Source organism: Tenrec ecaudatus, chromosome 2, assembly GCF_050624435.1.
Source record: "Tenrec ecaudatus isolate mTenEca1 chromosome 2, mTenEca1.hap1, whole genome shotgun sequence".
In the NCBI taxonomy this organism is placed as follows: Eukaryota; Metazoa; Chordata; class Mammalia; order Afrosoricida; family Tenrecidae; genus Tenrec; species Tenrec ecaudatus.
Window position 1 is genome coordinate 111,279,693 of NC_134531.1, and position 26,736 is coordinate 111,306,428.

The window sequence follows — 26,736 nt, forward strand, 5'->3', positions numbered from 1 at the left end:
AAAGTTGTATGTTTCATCTGTGCTATACTGCACCCTGACTGACTCATCTCTTCCTTTTGACCTTTCTGTAAGGGGACATCCAATTGACTATAGATGGGCTTTAGATCATCACTCTGCGTCCCCCCCTTCATTCACAGTGATACTGATTTTTTTTGTTCTGGGTCTTTGATGCCTAATACCTGATCTCATTAACACCTCATGATCACACAGGCTGGTGTGCTTCTTCCTTGTGGGCTTTGTTGCTTCTTAGCAAGATGGCTGCTTTTTTATCTTCAACCCTTTAAGAAAGACCCCAGATGCTATATCTTTTTATAGCTACATCATCAGCTTTCTTCACCACATTCGCTTATGCACCTGTTTTGTCTTCAGCAGTTGTGTCAGGGAAGGTGAGCATCATGTAATGCTGGGTTATTGGAACAAAATGTTATTGCGTTGAGGGAGTATTTGAGTGGAAGCCAAATGTCCGTCTGCTGCTTTAATACTCAACAAATAAATATATGCACATGGATCCAGTTCCCTAATGGTTATATATAAATATATTTACATATGTACATGCCTGGACTATTACTGTTTTTATGAAGATTTAGATATTACAAGTAAAGTGCATACCACCATGTCTGACATTTTAAGGCCTCAATAAATTTTAGCTGTTCTTAATATTTTAACTTTTATTTACCACTTTGATATTTCTCATAGATACTACTTTATGTAGTTTTTAGTTCAGAAATCTTCTTGAGTCCTCATCTTTTAATAGGTATGTTTAACCATAAAATTTATGTGTATGTTCTTTAAATAAAAAAATCCCCCTTATATAATGCTTTCTAAAAGATAACCTATTTTTTCTTCAGCCTGTGTGCTTTTAGGATTCTCCCCCTCTTTTGTTTTATCTGTGAAATGTTAAAATTATCCTGTTACATAGCTAGAGATTCATAAATTATCCATTAATTGATTATTTTAGTTGCTTCAGTTATCTGATTATTGGTTAACTAGTCTCTATTGGCATAGTGGGTTACTCATTGGGTTGCTAATTGCAAGGTCAGCAGTTTGAGCTCACCCGCGACTCTGAGAGAGAAAGATGAGGCTGTACCTACCTAAAAAGATCCACAGATGGAAACCCCAGGGAGCAGTTCTCCTCTATCGTATAGGGTCGTTGTAAGTCAGAATCGACTCCTTGGCAGCAGCGAGGTAACCTCTTTTTTTGCCTTTACACTTTAATTATTTACAGTTTTATGTTAATTTTAGTCAGTGGTTCTTAACTTTCCTAATGCTGTGACCCTTTAATACAGTCCCTCATGTTGTGGGAATCCCCAATCATGAAATTATTTTCGTTCCTACTTCATAACTATAATTTTGCTACCCCCGTGAAAGGGTCATTCGACCCCCTAAGGGGTTGCAGCCCACAGGTTGAGAACTGCTGATTTTAGTGCAGTTTGGGAGTGTCTTCACAATTTTTTCCCTCCTTTTCATTCTCTGATGATTTCTTTGTAGTATTATTTATTCTTTTATGATATCGTAGACTCATTAGTTCTACATTCTTTCCATGAGCCCATAAGTTCAAATATTTTCCCCTTTTTACTCATTTTTGATCAAGAAGACTCTACCCTGGCATGTGTCCCAAAACAGAAAGCAGGCAACATACCTTGAATCTCTTCCTTTTCTAGTGGAAAACCTTTCACTTTCTTGGAAGTGGATGGTAGCTCCACTTGACAGGCTGTAGCAGTGGACACACACACAGTGCTGCACTTGTGAGGCCTAGGCAATGTTTGTTCTTTACGCCTGAGGTTGCCATGAGTTGGTGCTTACATGACAACAACTAACAGCTACAACAAGAGCAAAACGAAATATGCCATGTAGCTCTGTCTGAACGAGGGCAAAGCCCAGTCATTGTCTCATAAGAAAATCGAGCTTGTTGCTTGTTTATTTGGTAAGATGGCCATGGTTTGCTGCTTTTTCGGTGTGGCTGTGTTTGGAAACTGGCCTAGTGTATAGTGACCAGGGCTCCTTTAAAGGGCCCCCATCATGTCTGTAGAGTGAAGCATGGGACTCTCATTATTGCCCGCCCCAAGATTCAGCCTTGTGTTGGTGCCTTCAAATTGGGAGTTATTGGCTAGGTTCCCTCCGAATTATTTGGTACACCATGCTGATAGTTCATTCTCGTAAATTGTAAGCCAGTGCTTGTTGAGTTCTTAAGTTTCACCTGCAAGGTATCTGTCAGAATTATCACCAGTTTTGTCTGGTGGTCCCTGTCTCCGTGTTTTACATGGATGCATGTATTTAATTTTTTTCCTTCCTATTTTGTTCACCACCTTCTTTATGAAGAATCATGAAATTCCTGGTATTTCTCTCTTTTTGATACACAAAATCGGTAATTTCAAACAATTCAACATAATATTACAGATGTGGATAGAAGATGGGAAGATGTGGAGACATGGACTGCACACAACAACCTAGTGATCAACCATCACCTTTTTGAAATCCTTTAGGGAGATGTTCTCTCAACTTGGAGATGTTTTTGAATAGGCCTGTTCCTTCCTGTTCTATTTTATTTGAAGAAAAAATTGTTTTGGAGCTCTATTAAGGTATAAATGAGTTTTGTTTCTGGAAGGTTTATTAGCATTCTTTCCCTTTAAGCTTTAACTATTCGCTCCCATTCATTTGTTTGGGGAGCTGTAGTAATAGCCCCACTCGCCCCCACACACCCTAAAATAGCCGTTTTTGGGTTTTTTGGTGTGTGATAAAGATGATAGTTTTTTTAGCTATGGCTTCATTTTTTTAAATTCTGAGCTTGTAATAAGTGCCCTGATTGATAGAATTTTTGAATAGTTGTGTAATGCTTATGCAATGGCTTGTTTTTCTGTTTTGAAGAAGAGAGTCTAAGGATGAAATGCCTGTGCCCAAATTTGCAAGCTAGCTGTCGCAGAGCAGAACCTGTTAATTCCAGCAGAGTACCATGTAAGCTTTCATTGTCTCTGAAGAATACCAATTGATTGTGGGAACTTAACAGAAACATAACTCAAATGATCCCCATCATCTATTCCAGCAATGACTTGGTTGATTCTTCCCCCCTGTGGCAGCAGTGCTCATTCAGTTCTGTAAGCTTTTAAAATGAGAATCTAGTTAACTAAAGGAGATCCATGAAAACAGCATCTAGCCTTTTATTTTTTATTTTTGTGAGTCGAAGTAATTTAATCAATTATAGTCATGATACCTAGTTCTAAACATATATCCAGTGGATTAAATGAAACTGCTTTCCCTTAAATAATCAGCACAGTTTCTCTCTGCACTTGTTTTCTTTGGAAAATAACGTGGGTGCTAACATTCATTTTACTTTTAGACTTCGTATTTGAATTTTTTGGCTAAATGCAGTTAAATACTGCATGATGTTTATAATACATCAAAATGTGCGTCCTTATTCAGAGTCAAGCAGCTGGAACATTAGCCTTAGCATGTCCTTTGACAAGCACCCGGCGTATCCATATTCATCATTCCTGCCTGCGCCGAGACACTGCAGCAGTTACTATGTTACATCTGTGTCTGCTCTGGAGGCTGGTGCTCAGCGGAGCCGTTGGAACTTAGAACAGTTTGTGTACTCGCCAAGGTCTTGACCAGCTTCTCTCTGCTGACATTTTAGATAGGAAATGTGGCCTTCAGCATGTTTTGGGGGGAAGTGAGCACAGGAGAAATTCAAGAGGTGATGAAAAACCGAATCCTTAGCAATGCAGAAATCGAACCAGGGTGTTAGTTGCTTCCCATCATTCCGACTCATGGTGGCCCTATGTATCAGAAGGAAAAGTTGCCAACTCCTATGCCATCTTCGCGGTGCTGAAGCCCATTAGTTTCCTAGAGCTGCTAGAACAAGATGCATAAACGGTGCCTTAAAACAAGACAAGTGTATTCTCTCCCAAGTCTGGAGGCTAGTAACAAAAAGGAAATGCAAAATCAAGGTTGTTAGCAGAGCCATGCTCTCTCCAGTGGCTAGACGGGAGGAACCCCTCCTTCCTTCTTCCAGCTTCTGGTGATCCCGGCTGTTTCTGGGTTTGTGGTAACATCACTTTAATCTCTGCCTTCGTCACTCCTCTATGTCTCTGCCTTCACACTTCTGTGTTTCGTCCTGCAAGGATAGTAGTCATGAATAAGCGCCTACCCTGATGATCTCATCACCACTAATTAGATCTGCAATGGCACTCTTTTCAATATGGTCCCATTGACAGGTGCTCATGGTTATGAAATAAGCCCTGCTGGTGCATGGATTAAATGCTAGGCTGTAGCCAAATGATTGACGGTTCAAACCCACCATCTGCTCTGTGGGAGAAAGATGTAGCAGTCTGCTTTTTTATTGGTTTACACTTTTGGGAACCCGACGGTATAACTTTACTCTGTCTTTCCTAAGTTCTTCTGAGCTGGAATTGACTTGACAACAACAGGTTTTAGGGTTTTAACACTGAACATATATGATGGCAAGTCAAAAAGTATTGCTACACATTATAGGAATATTTTGATACGTTGTTGTTGTTAGGTGCCATTGATGGTTCTGACCTGTAGCGACCTAGCCACTACAGAATGAAACATTGCCTGCTCCTGTGCCATTCTCATAGTCGCTCCTCCTCTGTGCCCACTGCTGCAGTCGCTGTGTTCGTCCATGTGCTTGAGGGCTTTCCTCTTTTTTTCCCTGCTTCTCCATTTTGCCAAACATGATGTCCTTCTCCAGGGACAGGCTCTCCTGACAATATGTCCAAAGTATGTAACATGAAGTTTTGCCATTCTTGCCTCTAAGGAGCACTCTGGTATACTTCTTCCAAGACAGATCTGTTTGTCCTTTTAGCACTCCATGGTACTTCCCATATTCTTCTCCAGCACCACAATTCAAACGCATCACTTCTTCAGTCTTGCTTATTGTCCAACACCCACATGCCTATGAAGCAAGGGAAAATGCCATGGCTTGGGTCAGGTGCACTTTCGTCCTTAAATCACATCCTTGTGTTTCAGTCCTCTAAAGAGGTCTTGTGCAGCAGATTTACATAATGCAACACATCTTTTGATCTCTTGACTGCTGCTTCCATGAGCATTGATTGTGAATCCAAGCAGGACAAAATCCTTGACAACTTCAACTTTTTCTCCTTTTATCCTGATGATAACTATTGGTCTGGTTGTGAGGATATGGGTTTTTTTGACATTGAAGTTGTAATCCATTTTGAAGGCTGCAGTCCTTGCTCTGTATCAGCAAGCATTTCTGTTTCATCTACATATATATTGCAGGTTGGTGATAATCCTCCTTCCAATCCTGATGCCACGTTCTTCATATAATCCATCTTCTCCGATAATTTGTTCAGCATACAGACTGAATAAGTTTAATGAGAGGATACCACCGTATCACATACCTTTCCTAATTTTAAATCATACACTATTCCCATGTTCCATTTGCACAATTGCCTCTTGATCTATGTGCAAGCTCCTCATGCGAACAATGAAGTGTCCGGATTCCTCATTCTTCTCAAGGTTATCCATAGTTTGTTATGATCCACACAGTGAATGCCTTGACAGAGTCAATAAAACACAAGTACATATCTTTCTAGTATTCTCTACTTCTCACCAAGATCCATCTGACATCTGCAGTGAGCATTCCACATCTTATGAATTCTTCCTAAACTTGTAGGTCCTGCTGCAACAGTTGTTGGTGACCTTCAACACAATTTTTTTTGCACGTCAGATCAATGATATTGTACTATAGTGTGAGCATTCTTTTGGATCATCTTTCTTTGCAATGGGTACAAGTATGAATCTCTCCCAGTCAGCTGTCTTCCAAATGTCTTGGCATAGATACCAAATATTTTGGCATAGTGATTCCAGTGCTTCATTGAAACAATTCAGTAGGTAGGTGTTCCCCAATTTAATATGAAATTCAATATTTTGATATCACAGTACCCAAATGTGAAGTGATTATTTCTCATATGCTCCACCTAGGTCAGTACACTTCTGATGGTGGTATTTCCGTCTCTCCAACCCTTCTCTGAATAATTCTTTGAGTTAGAATTATGTCAAAATAGGGATTTTGGTATCCTAGAGGAACTCAGTTTGTGATTAAATTTTTCTTTTGAGATTTTAGAACACAGGAAGTCTGAAGGAGTAGGATCAGAGCTGAACAGTTGATGGAGTAAGGAGTCCCCAACTGTAATTCTCATAAGACAGCCCTTGTTACCCTCTAAAAATTAAGCAGGTAAATTGTTGTGATTGGAAAAAAAAATACCTTAGCACGGATTTCCTTGCTTTTTCTCACCAATGCAGGTTTTAGTTTTGTTAACGTTTCTTAATAAGCCCCAGTGGTTGTCTTGTATCCTTTGAGAAAAGTCTGTCAAGAAAAATTACCCCTTTGGAAGCCACAGTGTTGTCTTGTATCCTTTGATAAAAGTCTATCAATAAAGATTACCCTTTGGGAATCCCCCCAAATACTTGAGCTAACTTTTCTGACTTGAATTGCGCTCATCCGGCAGATCTCCTTGGAAGCCTCTGTTTTGATTGGACGTTGTTTTGAAGATACCTTGACAAGACTAAGACAAATGTAGTGAAAGAGCTTGTCTGCAGCCATCCATTGGTAACAGCCTTGTTTAAGCACCTTTTGTGCTTGATAAACCCCGGCTTTATAAACTGGAAGTCAAGATTTCCTAAGCCATTGCCTTCATGGCATTATGGTTTCTGAGGAATAATCTAGAGTCTGATCCCATCGGTTTTCCTTTTTGTTTTGTTTTTCTGAGCTATTCTCATGATTCTGTTTTCTTTGCACTTGGAAAGTTTGGATTATAAGAGGTGTTAGTGGCTTCCTTTTACGGTCTGCCCTTTATAAGGATTTTTAACTTCTTTAAGGACTCTTAATTATTTGATGCTTTTTCTTGCAGAAAATATTTTTAAATTTTCCTATTTTTCCTTTTAATTTTAGTTCCTGTTTTGGGATTCCTATTATTCACAGACTATTTTGATTGTGCCCCACATACCTCTTAGGCTCTCTGCATTCTTTTTTTCCCCTCAGTTTCTCAAAATGTTATCAGGTTATTTGTTATCATTGCTGGATATAGTATCTTTCTATGTGGTTTTATTGTGATTCCATTGAGTTACCTGTTTCTGAAATTTATTATAAACCTTTTGGATTTCCATTTGTTCTGTAGGATTTCTCATCATCTATTCATTTTGTTAACTTTTCATTTACTTTTTCCCTGAATTAATTTGAAATTTTGTCTGTGCTTTCCTTGATTTGGACTTTGACCTTCTAGGTTTTCTCTGTATTTTCCTTGTTACCTTTCTTGATCTTTTTGAGGAATTTTAAATCTAAGTCTTTTTAATTCCTTATCCAAGAGTTCATTACTGATTTTTTTCTCAGGTGTTTTTAGCCCTTTAGTTTGGTCACTGGCTTGAACCATCTTGCCCTAATCTTCCTGTGATTTGATGTTGTCTATTGAACCCGATGGTATGTGGTGTATAGTGGTTATATCGCAGTTACAATCTTGAAACCCACAGGGGCTTGCTATGAGTCAGCATTGACTCAATGAGAGTGAGGTTGTCTCTGAGGCAGTAAGGTATTCCTGTATTTACTTACTGATTGCATATTTGTTTGCTTTATTCCATTTTCCTATGTTGTTTTATTTGTATTATTAGGGAGGGCATACTTCTCTGGTCAATAGTTAGTCACTGGCATGGGTGCCAGCTCAATCCTAGACAGATACAACTGACTGTCAGGTTGCTGTCCTGGCCAGTGTAAAGGGAGTGGATGTCCAGAGTCCAATGTCTCCACAATCCCACCCCTTCATATGGGTCTCCAACTCCAAATGCCAGAAACCATTGTTGGTGAGCAGTTCTATCTCCTTTTTCTGACTCCTACCCAGCTCTGTGGTGGCCAGTCCTCAGAGCTCTGACCTACGTGCCTGCACTTTTCTTCCTTACATCTGATTCACTCCCTTTTCACTTTACTGCACTCTGGATTTGTTCAACCAGTGTCTCTGTCTTATGGGGATTCTGTGAAATTACCTTCCTGCACCTCTCAGTCGGAAACACTGCTTGTTTTGTCTTAAGGTGGTCATGCTGTGCTGTGCTATGCTGCCTGCCAGGGACACCCTTCTCATTATCTGCTGTTTTTACCTAGCTGTTTCTTTCAGTCAGTGTTGGCTGGACTTCTTTTTCCTTTCATTTGATGCTCAGGGGTCTAGGATTATCCTCTGTACCTATTTCATTGGGTTTCTCGGGTGTTTGGTATAGAGGGATTGCCGTCAGTCTGACTAAGCTGCCATCCTCCATCAGAGCCCTGAAGTGCATTTTAGATTGCCCTAGAAAAATACACCCTTAATAGTCTTATCCTGCCTGATTTTTTATACATTGTATGCAGGTCAGATTTTATGGCAATTTTCCAAATGCTGCTGCAGCATTCACAGGGCAATGAGAAGTTAGTGTCTTGTGATGCTTGATATATGTTGCAAATTTGGAATGAGTTTTAAGAGTGAAAAGATACTTAGTGTTTCATCAACAGAATAAAAGCAATGCACTGTCTTAAGTTAACTGTAATAGTATAGGCTACAATGTACATTTGAATTTAGAAAGTATGCCTTTTCCCTTTGAGGTTCGATGATAATATTCTCACCTCTTATGTGGGAGACCTGGGTTTGAGTACTGGCCAGTGCACCTTATCAGCAGCCCCACTTAATCGGCCAGTGGAGGCTAGTGTGTTCCCATGATGCTGAACCGACTTCAGTGGAGCTTCCACGCTAAGCTGGGCTAGGAAGAAGAGCCTTGTGATCTACTCCAAAAATCAACTAGGGAGCACTCTGCGGCGCATAATGATGTGATCCACAACTGATCATGGGGGAGCGGGGCTAGGGCTAGGACTGGGCAGCAGCTTGCTCTGTTGTGCAGAGTCACCATGAATCAGGAATGGCTACAGTCTGCCCCAGCACCTCTAATCCAGATCATTTTGCATGTACCTCTCAGTTACTTCAACCACAGGGCTCTCTTTACATCACGAGTACTGGTAAAATGCAAAGGGACGTCCTAGTCGTTCCATTCGTTGGGTAACACCCATCCTCAGGGAGGACTTGTTTGCCGTATTGACAGACCATTTCAGTTTTCTTAAGACTTTTATCATTGGCTTCTGTGGTCCCCAGCTCTTTCCCCCTGTTTCTATTTCTGCTTTGCTGAGCAGTCCTTTTTCATCCCCTCTTCCTTCCTTCCTTCCTGAATGTCCTGGTTTTCCAGTGTGCAGGCACAACCTTTGGCCCCTCTCTCTCATTTTACATGTTGGTTTCTTGTTTTAATCGCCAGGCAGTATGGACTGCTATACATACTCGTGTATAAGCTGAGTTTTTCAGCACCAAAAAATGTGCTGAAAAACTGGGGTTCAGCTTATACATGGGTCAGTGGTACCCCAGCGAGGTTGTAACATCTCGCGGGTGATTGCTGTTCCTCCACTGTTCATTCAAAGCCCCACTGACACTGCAGAACTTTGAATGTTTGTTTACTCACATGGACGGCTCCAATTCGCAGAAGCACCCATAGTGATTTACTTACGCTGGCAGCTGAACTAGTAAGGATGTGTCTGTGGCTGCGCTCCGTCTCTCTCCTCTGGTCTCTGTGTTAATTCACACAGGAAACATATAATTAAACAACAACATTATAATCAAGGGTTTCCTTCCCTCCATAAGGAAAGGAGGGTGTCTGACAGGGTTGCTGAAGCAAGTTGTAGTCAAGCTGAAGCATGAAGGGAACGAGCATTACCCAATTAATAAGTGGTAGCAGATATTCTAGGTTATGAGAAGAGAATTGTGATTTATAGGTCAGAGTTAAGCAAAACATGACTTGTTCATATACCTGTGAAAGAAGTTTTTTATGACTACAACATTTGGTGCTGGGGTGTGGGGGATGTATGTTCATAGTCCAGGTAACTAACGTGTGATCTTCAGGGAGATACAAATTAAAACTACTACAGAAAACTAGAATGGCTAAAATAAAAATGTCTGAGAACAAGAGAAATGAAAACATCTGTTACCAAGAGAATGGATTAAAAGTTTAAGGTATTTTTCTATAGAGGGATACCGTATTGTGATGCAAGAAACACACACCTTCTGTGTTTATTTCTGAACTGATTCCTGTCTCTCTCTATTCCCCTATTTTTATAAATTGCAGTATGCTTACATTTTTTATAATGAAATGTTACAAAAATTAATTGGCAGATCAATGCGTAAGGAAGAGAGAAAGAAAAAAATTGGGAAAAAAATAAAAAAGAAAGAAAACTAGCATTAAAAAAAACAGGAAAGATAGAACAAACCAAAATGAATTTCAGAGAAGACCTCGAGATGTGCTCTAGAACATAGAGTATCTGAAGCAAATGGAAGAAATGGCTAGAAGATTTCAAAGGGCAGTCTGAGAAGACAAAGTTCAAGCCTTCTGGAACTATTCTAGAAATAGTGGACAAAATAGTGAACTACACGGGACACATTAAAAGATTGATGGATTACACAGTCACTGTACCCAAAAGAATCGGTCAGTATTCAACCTTTTTAAGAAGGAACATATAATCTAGAATTGATGGTATTGAAAGAAGTAGTCTAAGGTACATTGAAGGCATTAATGAAACACATAGCTGCAGGAATTGATGAAGTACTAATTGAGATGTTTCAACAGATGGCTGCAGTGCTAGAATCGCACTTCCATCTCTGCCAGCACATTTGGAAGACCTAGCCACCAGATTGGAAGAGATCCATCCGTATTTATGGCTGCATCACGGAACAGGACAATGCTCCAACAGTATCATTGATGATGTCAGGTGGATCTTGCCTGGAAGTATAGAATACAAGAGAAACATCTAACCTGGGTTTCCCTGACTGTGCGCTCAACTGTGTGGACAATAACAGTATGGATAACGTTGCGCAGAATGGGAATTCCAGAACTGTGCTCTTGCAGAACCTGTGCATACATGAAGAGAACAAGGGGATACTGTATGACTGAAATTCAGGGAAGGCATGTGTCAGGGCTGTGTTCGTTCACCATACTTTTTAAATCTGTATATCGAGCAAATTATCCTATAAACTAACTATAGGAAGGAAAACATGGCATCAGGATTGGAGGAAGAATCATTAACAGCCTGTGTAGTTGGATGATGAAACCTTGCTTCCGAAAGCAAAGAAGCCTTGCAGCACTTACTGATGAAGGGCAAAGACTACATCCTTCATTGTGGATTATAGGTCAATGTACAGACAATCAAAATCTTCACAACTGTAGCAGTAGACAACATCATGATAAAAGGAGAAAAGGTTGAAATTGTCAAGAATTTCATTTTACTTGAAAGCAGCAGTAGTCAAGAAATGAATCATCACATGGCTTTGGGGAAACCTGCCGCCCAAGACTTCTTTAACCTCCTTGGTGGTCTAATTATGTCAGTAATTTTGTACCCAAAAGTGGTACATTATTTTGCATAAATTTGTTTTATATTGTAGGCCTGTAATTCTTAAGAAATTACTCATTTTAATCTCTCCAGTAGACATTCCAGGTATGATAAACTTTAATACACAAAATCATAAATTATAATATAATAAATATAAAAATATTTTTTCAATCATGTAATCAAATACACAACACTGCAATTTTTCCAAAAGGGTGCAACATCAAGGGTGCATTCAATAAAGATCCTGGATGTGAAAAATTTTGAAACATGGGACTGCACAAAATCCGACGTCACAATCAGGACCATGGACCCTAGTTTCCGTTCGCATTCTCTTTCCATTGCCATCTCGCTTTGAGCAACAAACCACACATATCCTTGTAGGTGCTGACTTTTTTTCGCTTTATGGGATGTAGTCCATGAAGTGATAACCAGTCAGGCGTTCTGGGTTGACAACGTCAACATCGCGACGTTCAGGTCTATTCACAGCCATTGATGGTGTTTGGTGGTTCACAAAGATCCATTCAGCAACTTTCCAAATGAAATCAGAATGAACCAAAGGCTTGTCACTCTTTGCTCTGCAAAATGTAGGCATTCCATAAGCATTTCTCGAGAAGATACCTGAGGATCTCCTTGTAGTATTTCTTTTGCTGTTTCCGCATTTCTGGGTAGAGTGTAAGTGCTTGGTCGGCTCTGTCGACACCTCCCATGGTTTGATTGTAGTCTGTCACTCCTTGTGGCTTCATGACTTCTTTCCCACCTTCCGTGCGTACCATAGCAGTTGAGGTACTACGAACTGTGCTCATTAGGCACACATCTTTCTTGTCATGCCATTGCAGTGCCATCATCTTGCCGTTCTGCCAGGCAACCATTTCTCCAGTTTTTAGCTGCTTCTTGCCAAACATTGTTGGCATGTCATGCCGATTAGCCCTGACAGTTCCACAGGCATCGGTTTTGGTTTTTATAAGAAACTCATAAAGTTCAGGGGATGTATAAAAGTTGTCAGTTGTAACGCAATAGTCCTGATTTAGCAATGGCTCAGTGAGTGTTAGAACACAAGATGTTGCCATTCCATAGTCACTGTACTTTGGATTGAATTTTGTGCCTTTTCGAGTGTATATGACCGAATTCCAAATGTAGTCAGTTGATGATTCACAGAGCACATAGGATTTTATGCTGAATCGTGCTCTCTTTGATGCAATGTGCTGTATCCAGCTGAGCCGTCCTTTACAGGCCATTAGACTTTCATCTCTGCTGATGTCTCTTTCTGGCAGATAGGTCTGCTGGAAATTCTTTACAATCATTTGAGATACTTCCCAAATTTTCTTTAGTTTTGGTGCAGGATGAGTAGTTTCATCATATTCTTCATTGTGAAGTGAAAAAAATTTCATAATCAGGAAAAATCTGTATTCTGACATGACGGTGCTAAAAAATGGAGTTGCAAGTAATTTATTGGTGGTCCAATACCATTTCCGCAGGGGTTTCCCCACCACTCCCTGAAGTAGTATTAGGCCCAGAAATTCCCAAATGTCATCTTTGGTCACTGGTACCCACTTTCTGCTTCTTGAAAACTTATGAAGCAAAGTAGCAGATTGTTGCTCTTTGTACCGGTTTGTCTCCGAAACAATTTTTTTCAGTGACTTAATCGGTCAGAAATAATTGTAGGTACGCCAAAGGGTTGTGGTCAACGTCTACTTTCATACCAGGTACTCCAGTGAACAGGAATCTTGGGGGAGCTGCCTGATCCATACCGCAGACAATAGAGCACCAAGTTCACACATCGCAGAACTCAGGTGCGGAATCGTCACTGCCGTCACTTAATCTGATCAGTGCCAGTGTCGCATGATGAATTTCTCCATGAACCACTATCAATTCTGCGAGTAATTCTAAGTCACTGTTGCTATCATTTATCTGGTCTAAAACTCCTTTTGTGCTAAAGTGACACTTTTTGGATGCCATGGACAAAAAATTTCCCAAATGACAGTAAAAGGGCAGGCAGGGCACTGGAGACTGATCTAGGGACAAATCTGAGGTGATTTGCTTTGAAACAATATAATCCTCACAGGATATACTGTATCATTCTGTGCATGTCTTTTAGACTTGCAGCTTTGAATTTCCCACCCAGTTCCGACCCTGTGTGGCATTGTGTGGCAAGGCTGCACTCAGAGAAGGGAACAGAACGAGGAAGTCAGATCACTCTGTGGTCACAGTGGAGGACACCGCTGGACCGGGGAGCAGTTAAGGGACTTTGCTGCAGTGTAATCCCGAGCGTGGCTCGGGGGTTACTTAGCATTTACCCCGAGCCACACTGGGGATTACCTCCAGGGAGGTTAAAGTATTGAAGAGCAAAGCTAGCACCTAGAAAACTAAGGCATACCTCATTGAGGTTGTGGTATTTTCACTTGTCTCATCTGCACAGGGAAGCTTGCTGATGAGTAAAAAAGAATTGATCCATTTTTGTTACAGTGTTGATGAAGAATACTGAATAATACCAGAAGAACAACAAGTCTGTGTTGGAAAGAGTAAAGCCAAGATACTTCATAGAAGTGAGGATGCTGAAACTGTGTCTTAGGTACTTGGACATGCTATCAGTAGGGACCAGTCCCTGGAGTGGGGTCTCATGCTTTGTCAGGCAGCGAGTCAGGAGAAAGCAGAGGAGGACCCTGAAGAGAGTAGTTTGGCACAGGGCTGCAATTATGGACATGGCAGTGATTGGCCTGTGGCCCAGGACTGGGCAGGATCTTGTTATAAAAAGGGGCATTATGAGTAGCCGTCAATTCTCTGAAACCTCACAACAGGAACAAAATCAAAATGCTAAAACCATCAAAGTAAACACAGTGTGTCTATATTACTTATATCTTAATTTTTAAAAATTCTAGAAAGTAAATATACAGCCATAAACATGAGGATGTATTTCTACTTATTGACATGGAAACAAGTTAGTACTTTTAACATTAAGTAAACTAAGTTGGTTAAAAACATTTCTAATATAACCCTTTGTGTATTACCAGAGTTATTAACCATAAGTTCTTTTATTTAGTTATAAGTGTTTTCTAATTCATTTTGATTGAGCATTTCTGACTTGGAAAAATAGTTGAGGAAACGAAGTATAATTTACTATGCAGTGAAATTTGTGAATTATATATTCTCAGCTTATTAAAATTTTGTAGAGACTATTGACTAAATTATTGATTGAACATTGAATAAGCTAAAGAGAAGTAAATTGATACATTCAAATTATGGTGCTGACAAAGAATATTAAAAGTATCATGGGTTGCCTGAAGAACCAACAAATTTGTCTTAGGAGAAATACAGCCAGAATGCTCCTTAAAAGCAAGGGTGGTAAGACAAGCTTAATAATCTCTTGTGCAGGGACCAGGTATAAGGCATCATGCAAAAAAAAAACCAACGATGTAAGTGTGTGTATGTATGTGTATATATGTGTATATGTATATATATATCATTTTAAATGAAGGGGGAAGTGTAGAGTGGAGACCCAAGGCCCAAGTGTCGGCCAATGGAGATCCCCTCATAGAGGGGTTTAGGAGAGGAGATGGGTTAATTAGGGTGCGAGGTAGTGCCGATGAAGAACACAGCTTTCCCCCAGATCCTGGATGCTTCCTACCCCCAACTACCATGATCCGAATTCTACCTTGCAGGACTGGATAGGACAGAGGCTGTACACTGGTACATATGAGGGCTGGAGGTACAGGGAATCCAGGGTGGATGATACCTTCAGGACCAAGGGTGTGAGGGACGATGCTGGGAGAGTGGAGGGTGAGTGGGTTGGAAAGGGGGAACTGATTACAAGGATCCACATGTGACCTCTTCCCTGGGAGAGGGACAGCAGAGAAGGGGGGAAGGGAGACTCCGGATAGGGCAAGATATGACAAAATAACGAGGTATAAATTACCAAGGGCACATGAGGGAGGAGGGAAAGGGGAGGGAGGGGAAAAAAAAGAGGACCTGATGCAAGGGGCTTAAGTGGAGAGCAAATGCCTTGAGAATGATTGGGGCAGGGAATGTATGGATGTGCTTTATACAATTGATGTATGTATATGTATGGATGGTGATAAGAGTTGTATGAGTCCCTAATAAAATGTAAAAAAAAGAAAAGAGGAGAAAAAAATGATTAGGGCAAAGACTGTACAGATGTGCTTTATACAATTGATGTATGTATATGTATGAACTGTGATAAGAATTGTATGAGCCCCTAATAAATTGTTAAAAAAAATAATCTCTTGTGCTTTGGACATGCTATCAGGAGATACATTCCCTGGCAGAAGACCTCTTGCTTAATGACTATCAGTGAAACGGATTGACACAGTGGGCTGAAAGTAATTGTTAGGACAGTGCTGGCCAGGGCCGTTCTTGGTTATATGCAAGCTCACCATGAATTGGAGCAGACTTATTGCATCTAATGAAAATAGATTAAACCATGTAATATGAAAATTATTGTTAAAATGTTATGGCTATCTTATAATAACAAGCCCCAATTACCCAGAGACCAGGAGAGTAAGATTGGGTCAGTCTCCACCACCAACAACACTGATTCCAATAGAAAGTACTGGATAGAGGGGGGGGGTGGATTGTACAATAAGATTTTATAAACATGAAAGTCCATACTGGTCTGATAAGGATTTGTGGAACCCCTTCAACTGTGGTCCTGTAACTCAGCTGCCATTTAGTCAGTCCTGACTTACAGTGACTATCAAGGGAGCAGAAAGCCTCATCTTTTTACTGCAGAGCAGTTGGTTGTTTTGTACTGCAACTTGGGTGAGAACCTAATGCGTAACCCACTATACAACCGGGGCTTCTGTGGCCCTTAACTCACTGCCACCGAGTCATTTCTGACTCATGGTGACCCTAAAGGGCAGAGCAGAACCCCTATGGTTTTCCAGGTCTGTAACTCTTCACAGGAGTAGAAAGCCGCCTCACCTTTTTCCCTTGAAGCTGGCTTGTGGTTTCAACTGTTGACCTAAGTTTAGCAGCCTGATGCTTAACCAGGACACCACCAAGACTTCTTTAGACACTCTTGGAAGTATCAACACTACCTGGAAGGAACAACTTTGAGCCAAACAGTAGGCCTATGAAGTGAATGCACTCCTTAGCACAATCAATCATAGGAGACCGAAATGCCCCCAAACAAAATTTAAGAGGCAGGATAGAAGGATGAATGTAACTAGGAAACAAAGGAGCAAGAGGGAGAATGCTGTTAATTTTAAAAGGTGCGACCATTGTCAGAAAGCAAAATTTTAAGCTTAGGGAAAAGATTGTAAAATTTAATTTGCTTTTTATTATAAACCCAAGTATGTAGAGGTTGCAGCATGAAAGTATAGAGATTGCCTATGAACTCTGTCTCCTTGTCATCTGGTTCTTCTCCAGGCAACCACAATGGCTCTCGTTTGTTCCATCAGAGCTGTTCTGTAGATAGAGAGGCACAATCAAACCTAGTGCCTTTCAGTCTGTTCTGACTCTCAGCACATGCCCTCTGTTGCATGTGCATAGACAACATGTGCTACATGTGCTGCACCATGCTTTTTACCTTTCAGGAAAGAAGGACTTTTTTTTAAAGGCTCCATGAAAGTATTTAATAGATGGGCCTTAAATTATTTTACTGATTCCAATTTTAAGTTTTGTTCAGGCCATATGTTAATGACTAAAGAATATCTTTCATATATACACATTTAATTTTTCCACAATGCTTTTATGTCTTTTTTGACTTATTTTGAATGATTATGGGTGTATGCATTTTGAAATTTGATAGTTACTGGCAGAAATATGTGAGAATATTTCCACACATTCTTGACATGACAGTATGTTATCCAATTTTTGATACTTTCTAATCCGATAGGTGAAAAGTGACATCTCATTTAGGTTTTAATTTGCATTTCCTTATGGATTAAGTTACATTTCTTTTGATACTTTTAGGAGCCAATTCTTTGTGAAATGTCTGCTTTTATCTTTTGTCCGTCTTTCTTATGGGTTATTAGTACCTTAAACAATTTTTTTTAACCGTTTTAGGTTTACCAGGGACATTGTTTGATAAATTGAGACTGAAACATTCCTGATTCCTGCCCTTAAAGACCTAACAGTCTCTAGAAAAAGAAAGACAGTAAACATGCAAATATATAACTTAATTTATGATAAATGGTATGGAAGAGAAGCATTTTATTTTATGAACAAGACCATAATTTAATGGGATTTGGGTGGGATGTGAACAGTGAGACAATTTGAGAAGGAAAAGATGTCAGGAAGTGAGAGCGCCCAAGGGCGAGCTGAAAGAAGCCACGTGTGGCTGGGATGAGTGAGTCCGAAGTGGAGAGGACTAATTTGCCATCTATCTCACATAAACTCAATCTTTTAAGAAAAAACTTAATAAGATTTAAAAAGTATATAATGAATTTCATCTATTATGTTGAAGAATTTTAAACAAATTTAATTTTTACTTTTAATAGATAGTCCTCATAAAAATATGAATCAGATAATCTGATAGATGAATATCTTTAGGCTATAAATTGATTCACTGAGAACCTCCCATCTTTTTGAATTTTCCGTTTACCTGGTTTTTTTTAAATTTAAGAATGAATCCCTATGCATGATCTTGTATTATTTCATATTTCCCCAGATGTGTGATTACAAATTCAACTAGTTTCCTCCTGTGAAATTAATTTGTGATTCTTTGAAGCTCACTAAATGATGCATTGTTTGCTACTAAGTTGTCTGTAACTATTTCCCCATTAGGGAAAAAAACTCTTTGAGTGTGTCCGTCTGTGTGTGACTGAATTCCAAATGTGTCATGGTTGTTGTACATGGGGGAAACAGTGACACTCGGAGAGAAAATGATCTGCAGCTCTTTGTGCTTTACAGTAAATTCAGTTTCATTTGGGTTAGTTATTTTCTTAAGCTGTTTATTCCCAATTCTCCAAAATGTTAAAATTGTAGATATATGGGGGTAAACTAATAATGCCTTTTAGCAGTGGTAAAATTATTGCACAATTAAAAAAAATGAAATAGCTTTGGTAATTTTGAAAGTTAGTTCCTGGTTTTTGAATTTTTGGAAAAGTGATATTCTTTTAAGACCCTCATTTCTTCTGTGTCTTTTCTCTTTATCAGTGGGTGGCTTACATGCCTTGATAAACTTTTTTCTCTCTAGATGTTATGTTTATTAGAAAAATGATAATGCATACATGTGAAAAATTGGCCAGAACCCACTGTTTCTCTTAGAAGAAATTAAGTAATGGTCACATCTTTTTGTATCTTATATTCTCATGCCCAGATGGTGGGTGAACACTAAATAATTAGAAATATTTGGAAATACATTCAGATTCAGTTTTCCTCCGGATTTAGGTATTTCCCATTTTACTTGATCATTTTTTAAAAGTCCCGAATGCACTCTTACACAATTATAATTTGCTTTAATTTTATTTTTGTCTTAGCATTTACAATATCTTTGCATTTACAACACTCTTTTAAGCATGGTAGTTTTTTTAAAACATAACTTTCATCCAGTAAACATTTTTAAAATACAGAGATGAATATGTAAACTTGTATACTTCTGCAACTTTAGGGTATTTTGCCTCCTCCCCTTTTTTTGGAGGGGGTGGCTAAAGAGGTCATGTGACATTTTTTTCTCACAGAGTGACATCAGACCAGTGATTCCGCGTCTTCTAGTGTTTACCATTCTCGTCTGAGGTTGAATGAGTGATAGACTAGGCAAAGGCAGTGGTTCCAGTGAAATAGGGGGACTTACTCACCTGATGTGGACGTGTCCCAGTGCATCGAGAGGACTGTCACACTTGGTCAAGGGCGGGGCCAGGGAAAAAGAGAAAGACCCTTAAGGAGATGAATTGACACAGGGGCTGCAACAATGGGCTCGAGCAAAACCCACAGTGTTTCCGTCTGTTTTGCACAGGGTTGCTATAAGTCAGAACTGACTCACGAACACATAACAACATTCATGTGATTATTCTATTAGGTCGTTAGCACTAATCATTGTCACTGATTGTTGCTTTATGTGATCTATATTTTTTTCCATCAAGTATTTGGCCTGCCATGCTAATGCATATTGGGACCTACTCGTGTATATTCTTTTAATTATAAAATATATAGCAAGGCATTGGCCAAATTTAACAATTGTAACATATAATTCACTAATATGACTGTGCTCATGCTGTGCAACCATTACTACTGTTCCAAATGATTCTGCCACCGTTAATACAAAGTCAGTAATTTTGAAAGTTAGTTCCTTTCACTCACTATTTTGTCTTTCTTAGCCATTAATAAGCCTTCATCGCTACACAGTTGCTTCCTTTTTGTTTGAGGTTAAATTACAGCCCCTAACCTGACCTCTCAAGTGCTATGGACTGCTTGTAGGCATAAGAGGCAGGTCTGGTTCATAGGCTTCAAAACCCACTGCCAGAGTCTTTTCCGACTCAAAAGAGTTTCTACAGGACAGAGTAGGACTGCTGCTTAGGGCTTTCAAGATTGGAAATCATCATGGGTACAGAGAGCCTAGCCTCATATTTCTCTCCCAGCAGCTGATAGGTTTGATCTGGGAACTTTGTTACCAGCCCATTGCATAACACACCAGGGGTCCTGTATGTGCTCTGGGGTGCTGCTAAACCAGGCAAGTGCCCGAAACGAAGAGAAAGAAACAAGGACCTATTGGCCTAGCTCACTTCATTGTTGCTGTGAGTTGAACTGGTGTCCACGCAGACGTTCATGATACCTTGGATGGCAGAATGAAATACTGCCTGGAGTTAATCCATCTCCAAGTGGCTACGCTTAGGCTAGGTTTCCGTCGGGTTTTCCGTTTCCAATTTTTAGAACAGCTTCCCATGCCTTTTTTCTTCCAAGTCTCTCTTAGCCTGGAAGCTCTGCTGAACCCTGTTGAGGCTTGTCCTATCGGGCAAGTTCCCACAGACAAATGGTGGTGATTGTGTATGTGGTGCTTTGGCTGGGAATCTAGCCCAGGAGGCCTGAATTCTGCCTCTAAACCACTCTGGATTATTTGTGTTAAGTGCATCGTTTTAGAAATCTCCATTTTCTTTGTTAAGTTCTTGATTTGGGCCTGTGAGAATCTGAGGTTCCATTGCACTTACGGTTTCTTTAGCCACTGTAAATAGTGCTCACATACACAATACAAAATTATATTAATTGTAATCCTCATAAAAAACTAATTTCCTTTTTATTTTAAATAAAGATTATGCTTTTGTTTTTGCCCTTTGTTTATAAATCGTGTCCTTTATCAGCTTGGTTACTGGTTATATATGATCATGCATATGTTTGAATAAATTAGGTGTTGTTATTACTATGGTTTCAATGTTACGCTTTGTAGGACAGTATTTATCTTTCCTTTGTGCCTCTGGTCTGCTTCAGCTAAATTTGGCTTGGTACTTAGCTGTTAGCTGTAGGCATCAGTGATGTATATTCTCATTAAAGTAGGTTCTTTACGAAAATTTGCACTATTGTTCATACCTTCTCGTTGGAAACTGACTCAATTTTCTGGCACTTTTGAAATTTGCTTAAATTCTTGACTGCATATTTTCTTAGACACTTTAAAATTATTGAGTGTTTTTTTCTTTTTAAAATTTTCCTTCATAGGGAAAAGTGTGTTCTTTGGACAGTTCAATTTTACTAGAGCTAGATCTAGTAACCTTTCACAATATTATGGCAAGGGAGTTACCCGATGGATAGATAACGATAATGTTCCAGGCTTTTTCACAGAATAATGAGAACTAAACTATATAGCCCACAATTTGACCGAAGCGGGAGCGAAGTGCTTTCTAATGTAGTCTCTATTCCCGGAGGCTTGTGGTATTTGCCAGCTTTACCTTTATTATGATTATTATTTATTTTTGGTAGTTTGTCAGCATAATTAACTTATCAATGTCACAAGGTCTAAAATAAATATCGATTTTTCAATATAGGTATATTGAAACAAACAGCAGGCTTAAAATGACAGCCTTCCAATAAATACTTGTCAGGAATATACTTAGGGTAAAGCATACCAGTAGATTCTGGAAGAGGCAGACATAAATCAGATATTGCTCCCCACATTCAGAACCTCTGAGACTGTGGGAGATGATTCTTCTGTGAAGAGAAACCTCCAGCCGGACTTGGATGGTGCCTGGGGTCACCGTAACTAAGGGTGCTTTGCTATGCGGGGACTCGATGTTGAAATTCACTTGTTGATTTGAAATTAAATGTGTGTGTTTAAAACAACCGGTACAAATAGTGGTGATATTTAAAGGCTGTGTTCCTAAATGTTTATGCTATTTTCAGTTTTTCTATGAATTTGAAAAATATATGTAATATAAACTCTTAACTGTTTCTCACTAGTTTACTGGAAAACGGTCAGTTTGAAATCGTGACAGGTGGCTGGGTCATGTCTGATGAAGCTGGTTCACATTATTTTGCCATCATTGACCAACTAATTGAAGGACATCAGTGGCTGGAAAAAAACCTAGGTATGTCTCTTGATATCTTCTTTCCCCATTGTTTGGGCTACCTTGGACAGTTCATTTTAGGATGTTAACTGAAATTCTGTTTCATTCTTTCAAGGAACATATTTCTAATCTAATCCTCATTGTTGAATGATTTATCATTCATTAATGTATAATTTTTTTTAATGTATAAATTCGGTTGTATACATACGCTTTGATTACTTTTAGGGCCACCTACCTTGATTCATATTTTACTTTATAATTTAAGGTAATTTTTAAAATGAAACTTATTGGTATATATTTAAAATATATTATAATTCAATAGTTCAGTCATATAGGATAATTTTTTAAGTTTTAAATATTTCCCAGGGCGATCTTAATTAAGAGCTAGAACTCTTAATAATAAAAGACAAAAAGCTAATTTACTAGCGTAAGAAAAACAAAATCCAACACAAATATATGTACAAACAAAATAAAACTGAAAGGAGGAAAAAGTAAGCAGTTACTAGGAACTGAAGGGGATGAATAATATGGAAATTGGGCAGGAGCTTTGGTAGCATAATAGGTTAAGTGTTGGACTGAAACCACAACATCAGCAATTTGAAATCACTAGCCACACTAGGAGAGAGGGAGGACTTGGAAACCCACAGTGGCAGTTTTACTTTGTTCTATAGGGTTATTATGAGTCAGAATTGACTCAATGGCAGTGAGTGTTTTTGGTTTTGTTTTTTCAGAGAGCTGGGTACACTCATTTTCCCAGTTTCACAAGTTCAGACAACCAAACTTCCTGCTATCTAGTTGATTCTGACTCATAGCAACCTTATAGGGTAGAGTAGAACTGGCCCTATGGGTTTCCAAGGCTTCAACTCTTCACAGGAGTAGAATGCCCCATCTTGTACCTGAGAGCAGCTGGTGGTTATGAACTGCTAACCCTGTAATTCGAAGCCAAATGTGTGATCTGCTATACCATCTGGACTCCTTACATAGCAACTAGGAGGAGGAATTTCCCCTAATACCTGATTGGCCTAACGTAAGTGCTTATCTTTGAGCCAGTTATTGTGTCCAGAGTTAAGAGAGCTGAAATATCCGTGTCCTGGTCGTTTTGGGGGAAGTGGTTGTGGGGAAGAGGGATTAAGGAGGACCAGGTAAGCCTCACCTGAACTGTGTGAATGGATTCTCCATGGGGAAGAAAGGGTTCTTTTGAGAGACTAACAGGAATCAAGTCTGGGCTGAAAAGAACATATATCCATTTTAGCTACATAATAGAAAAATTGGACCTCATTGAAATGTTTGTAATGTCAAATATTTGCATTCTGCAAAGCAGGTAACTATTTAATAAATATATATCTCAGTATGATTTTGGAGCTTCTTCATAGTAAGTGTACATATTTTTTATTGAGGGTATTTCTAAATATTATGTATTTTTTAGTTCCCACACCCTCACTATATTTTTTTCCTTATTTAGAAATAATTTTAAATGTAAAAGTTATAAGAATAATATAAAGAACCCTTTAAAGTTTTTAAAATTTATTTATTTTAAATCATTTTATTGGGGGCTTGTACAACTGTTATCACAGTACATACATATATCCACGGTATCAAGCACATTTGTGCATTTGTTGCCATCATCATTTTTAAAACATTTTCTTACTACTTGAGCCCTTGGTATCAGCTCCTCATTTTTCCCCCTCCCACCCTCCCTTTCTCCCTCATGAACCCTTGATAATTTATAAATTATTATAAAGTCAGCTCCCTAATTCATCACATATGAAAACACACACACACACACACACACACACACACGGAGGAAAATTCCTTCCCTAGTTGCTAACCAAAGGCACCCTGATATCTCTATTTCCCTGCTCCACACTGCTTCAAAAACACTTGTGATTTGGATTTGTTTTTAAGACTAATGTTGGTGAGTGTTTTCCATGTGCTAATTTGAGCATTTGTAAAACTTTGAAGAAATGTTTCTTTGACTCTTTTGCCACATCTTCATTCATTTTCTTTTTATTGTTGATACATGAACATTCTTTATACATTTTGCAAAGAAGTCCTTTGCCATATAATCATTTGCAAATATTTTCTCCCATTTTGAAGTGTCTCCCTTTTGTTGGTATCCTTTATGCATGAAAAAACTTAAGTTTGATGTTCAATTTATCTATATTTTGTTTGATTTTTCCTGCTTTTTATGTTACTGCCATGGAATCATTGTCTATCATAGAACCATGAAAATTAACTTTTTTTTCCTACACATTTTATAGTTTCAGCACAGACATTTAGACCTATGGTCTGTTTTTAGTTAATTTTTGTATGGTATATACACCATATTTTTCTATATTGTTCATATCCTCTATAGCAGTAGCATATCATAAAGGTGATAGTGGGCTTTCTTGGGCTGGACTTCTATGGAACTTTTTAGCTGTTCTAGAAACAAACAGCTCACTGACTCACAGCTACCCTCCATAGGGGTTTTAAGACTATAAATCTTGAAGGGGACAGCTTCTTCTTTCTCCCATGGAGCCATTTGGTGAGTTTGAACCTCTGACTTTGTCGCTAGCAGTCCCAACTTTTAACCAATAGGGCTCCTCCATAATAAGTATTATATAATCTATTAAGGTTGATATTGTTTATAATGTACAGAAAATGTGTTTTCTTAGTCTTTTTCAATTAGCTTTAGAGGTTGAATATTTCTGAATTTCAGACATCTACTTTATGTGGTTTTTTTATTAGTTCTATAGATGTGACAATAATTAGCTTAATTAAGATGTCATTAAGTTCTTGGATTAAATCTCTTTGTTTCATTTTTATTGAATTCAATCTGGCTGCTGGTCATACTGCTTATGATTTTTATGTCTTATTTTCCTAAGTGCGATTAGTTTACTTTTTAATATGCTATGTTTTCTTAAACAAATGCACAGTTTTATTTATTTTAAGTTTAAATCCGTGAGGGGTACTGCATCAAATGAATTCTTTGTTCAATAGCCTTAGCAGGCAGGTTGCTCTGGAATTTGGCCCAAACCATGCCACTGTTTCCATGGGCACGAGCTACCTTTCCCCAGATGACTTGTTCACAGAAGCACATCTCTTGCCTAAATAAAATTCCGTTTCATCTCAGGCGTAAACACCTTCAATTTTAAGAAGAGCCATGTGCTCCTTCTGGTTCCATAGAGCCTGTTTATAGCCAGCAAAAATGGCCTAGGGCCACAGGTTTCCAGACATACTCGCCGTTTAGAAGTCCTGTTCCCAGCAGGCCCCCAAATTTTCAGCAACTCTAATATGCTATGCTTATGTGATCTTTTACTGGTTTATTATACTTAAAGAAAACCAATTGGGTAGCATTTTATTCTTTTGTATTTTATAACAACTTGACATTTGAAAGAATTTATTGCTAACACTGTCTACAGGGCCTTTTAGAGGCAATTTTTAAATAATGTTAGCATTTTTCTAAAATGATTAATATAGTCTAGTTTTTATTACAATATTTATTTAAAAATCTACTTGAGAAACCCAACCTTCATTGAAGGTGTGCATCAAGGTTTTATCCTTTCACTATACCTATACCATCTGCATGCTGGGGCAAATGATCTGAGATGCTCAACTCTATGAAGAAGAGGAGGAAGGCTCATTAATAGCTTATGATATGCAGGTAACTAAACTGCTGAACGCAGAGAGAATTTGAGACACTGATGAAGATCAAGGAGTGTAGCCTTGAGTATAGATTACAACTTGTGGTGGTTACATAATCTGTTGTCAATTTGAGGCAAAAGTGAAGGGGTAGATTTTAACCTGTCAATCAGGTTGCAGCTTGATGACCTCATTTGGAGGCCCTAAATTGAAAAATAGCTTGCTGGGGGTGGGACACAGGATCACTCCCTGGGAGACATTTGCTGCTGACAAGACACATGGAGCGACCCTAGTGCCCTCAGTTGGAGGAGCCACGTGGAGACCCCTGCCAGTGCTGAGATGCTTACACCACCACTGGAAAGTCCACAAGACCTTCCACGCACTGGCCTGTGATCGTCTTGCATTCAGCGCTATTGCATGTGTTTCATGAGTCTGAAGAGGAATTTACAGATATAGGCTAATATCGGATTTAAGGACTTGATCTCGACTGAGCTGTGTTTCCTCATGTTCAATTGCTCGTGTATATAAAGCTCTTCCTTACACACATCTGAGTGTCTATGGATTTGTTTCTCTAGTCAACCGGACTAACACACAACCCAATGTAAAGAAATAAAAAAATCCTTACAACTGGACCAATAGACAATGTCATGATAGCAGAGAAAAGCTTGAAGTTGTCAAGGATTTTATTTTACTTGTACCCACAATCAGTGCCCAAAGAAGCAGCAAAGAAATCAATGACCAGGTGTCACCAAGCACCTCTTTAAAGCATTACAGAGAAAGATGTCACTTTGAAGACTGAGATACACTTGACTGTAGCCCATATGAAAATTAGGCAGGGAATGAGGAGACAGAAAAACCGGTGCATTTGAACTACAATGGGAGCGACAAATATTGAAGGTACCATGGACTGTGAAACAATAAAGCAAAGCTGTCTCAGAGGAAGTATGGGCGGAATCCTTCTTAGAAATGAGGATGCGAAGATTCATCTCATGTTTTTTGGATTATTTCCTGAAAAAAAGACATCATGCTTGGCAAAATAGAGGGGCAGAAAGACAAAAAAAAAAAAAAAAGAAAATTCTTAGAAAGCTCAAACGTAAGAACTCTTGTGATGATGGCACAGGGCCGGGCAGTGTTTAGTTCTTTTGTACATAGGCTTGCCATGAGTTGGAATAGGCTTGACAGCGGCTGGAAGTACTTGAAAAAGGATAAGGCTTTGTCCTCTAACCTAAAGCATAGAACCTTTGATAT

The 26,736-nt window shown here is 39.0% G+C and overlaps 1 protein-coding gene across 2 annotated transcripts in view; it reads left to right on the top strand.

Annotated features, from left to right (window-relative positions):
- Positions 1 to 26,736, top strand: part of MAN2A1 (mannosidase alpha class 2A member 1) — a 209,545-nt gene that overhangs the window by 67,974 nt on the left and 114,835 nt on the right. For both annotated transcript variants that reach the window (XM_075541370.1, XM_075541371.1), the window contains exon 5: positions 21,758 to 21,885. In XM_075541370.1, coding sequence (XP_075397485.1) covers positions 21,758 to 21,885 — 128 coding nt within the window. The remainder of the gene's footprint in view (positions 1 to 21,757; positions 21,886 to 26,736) is intronic.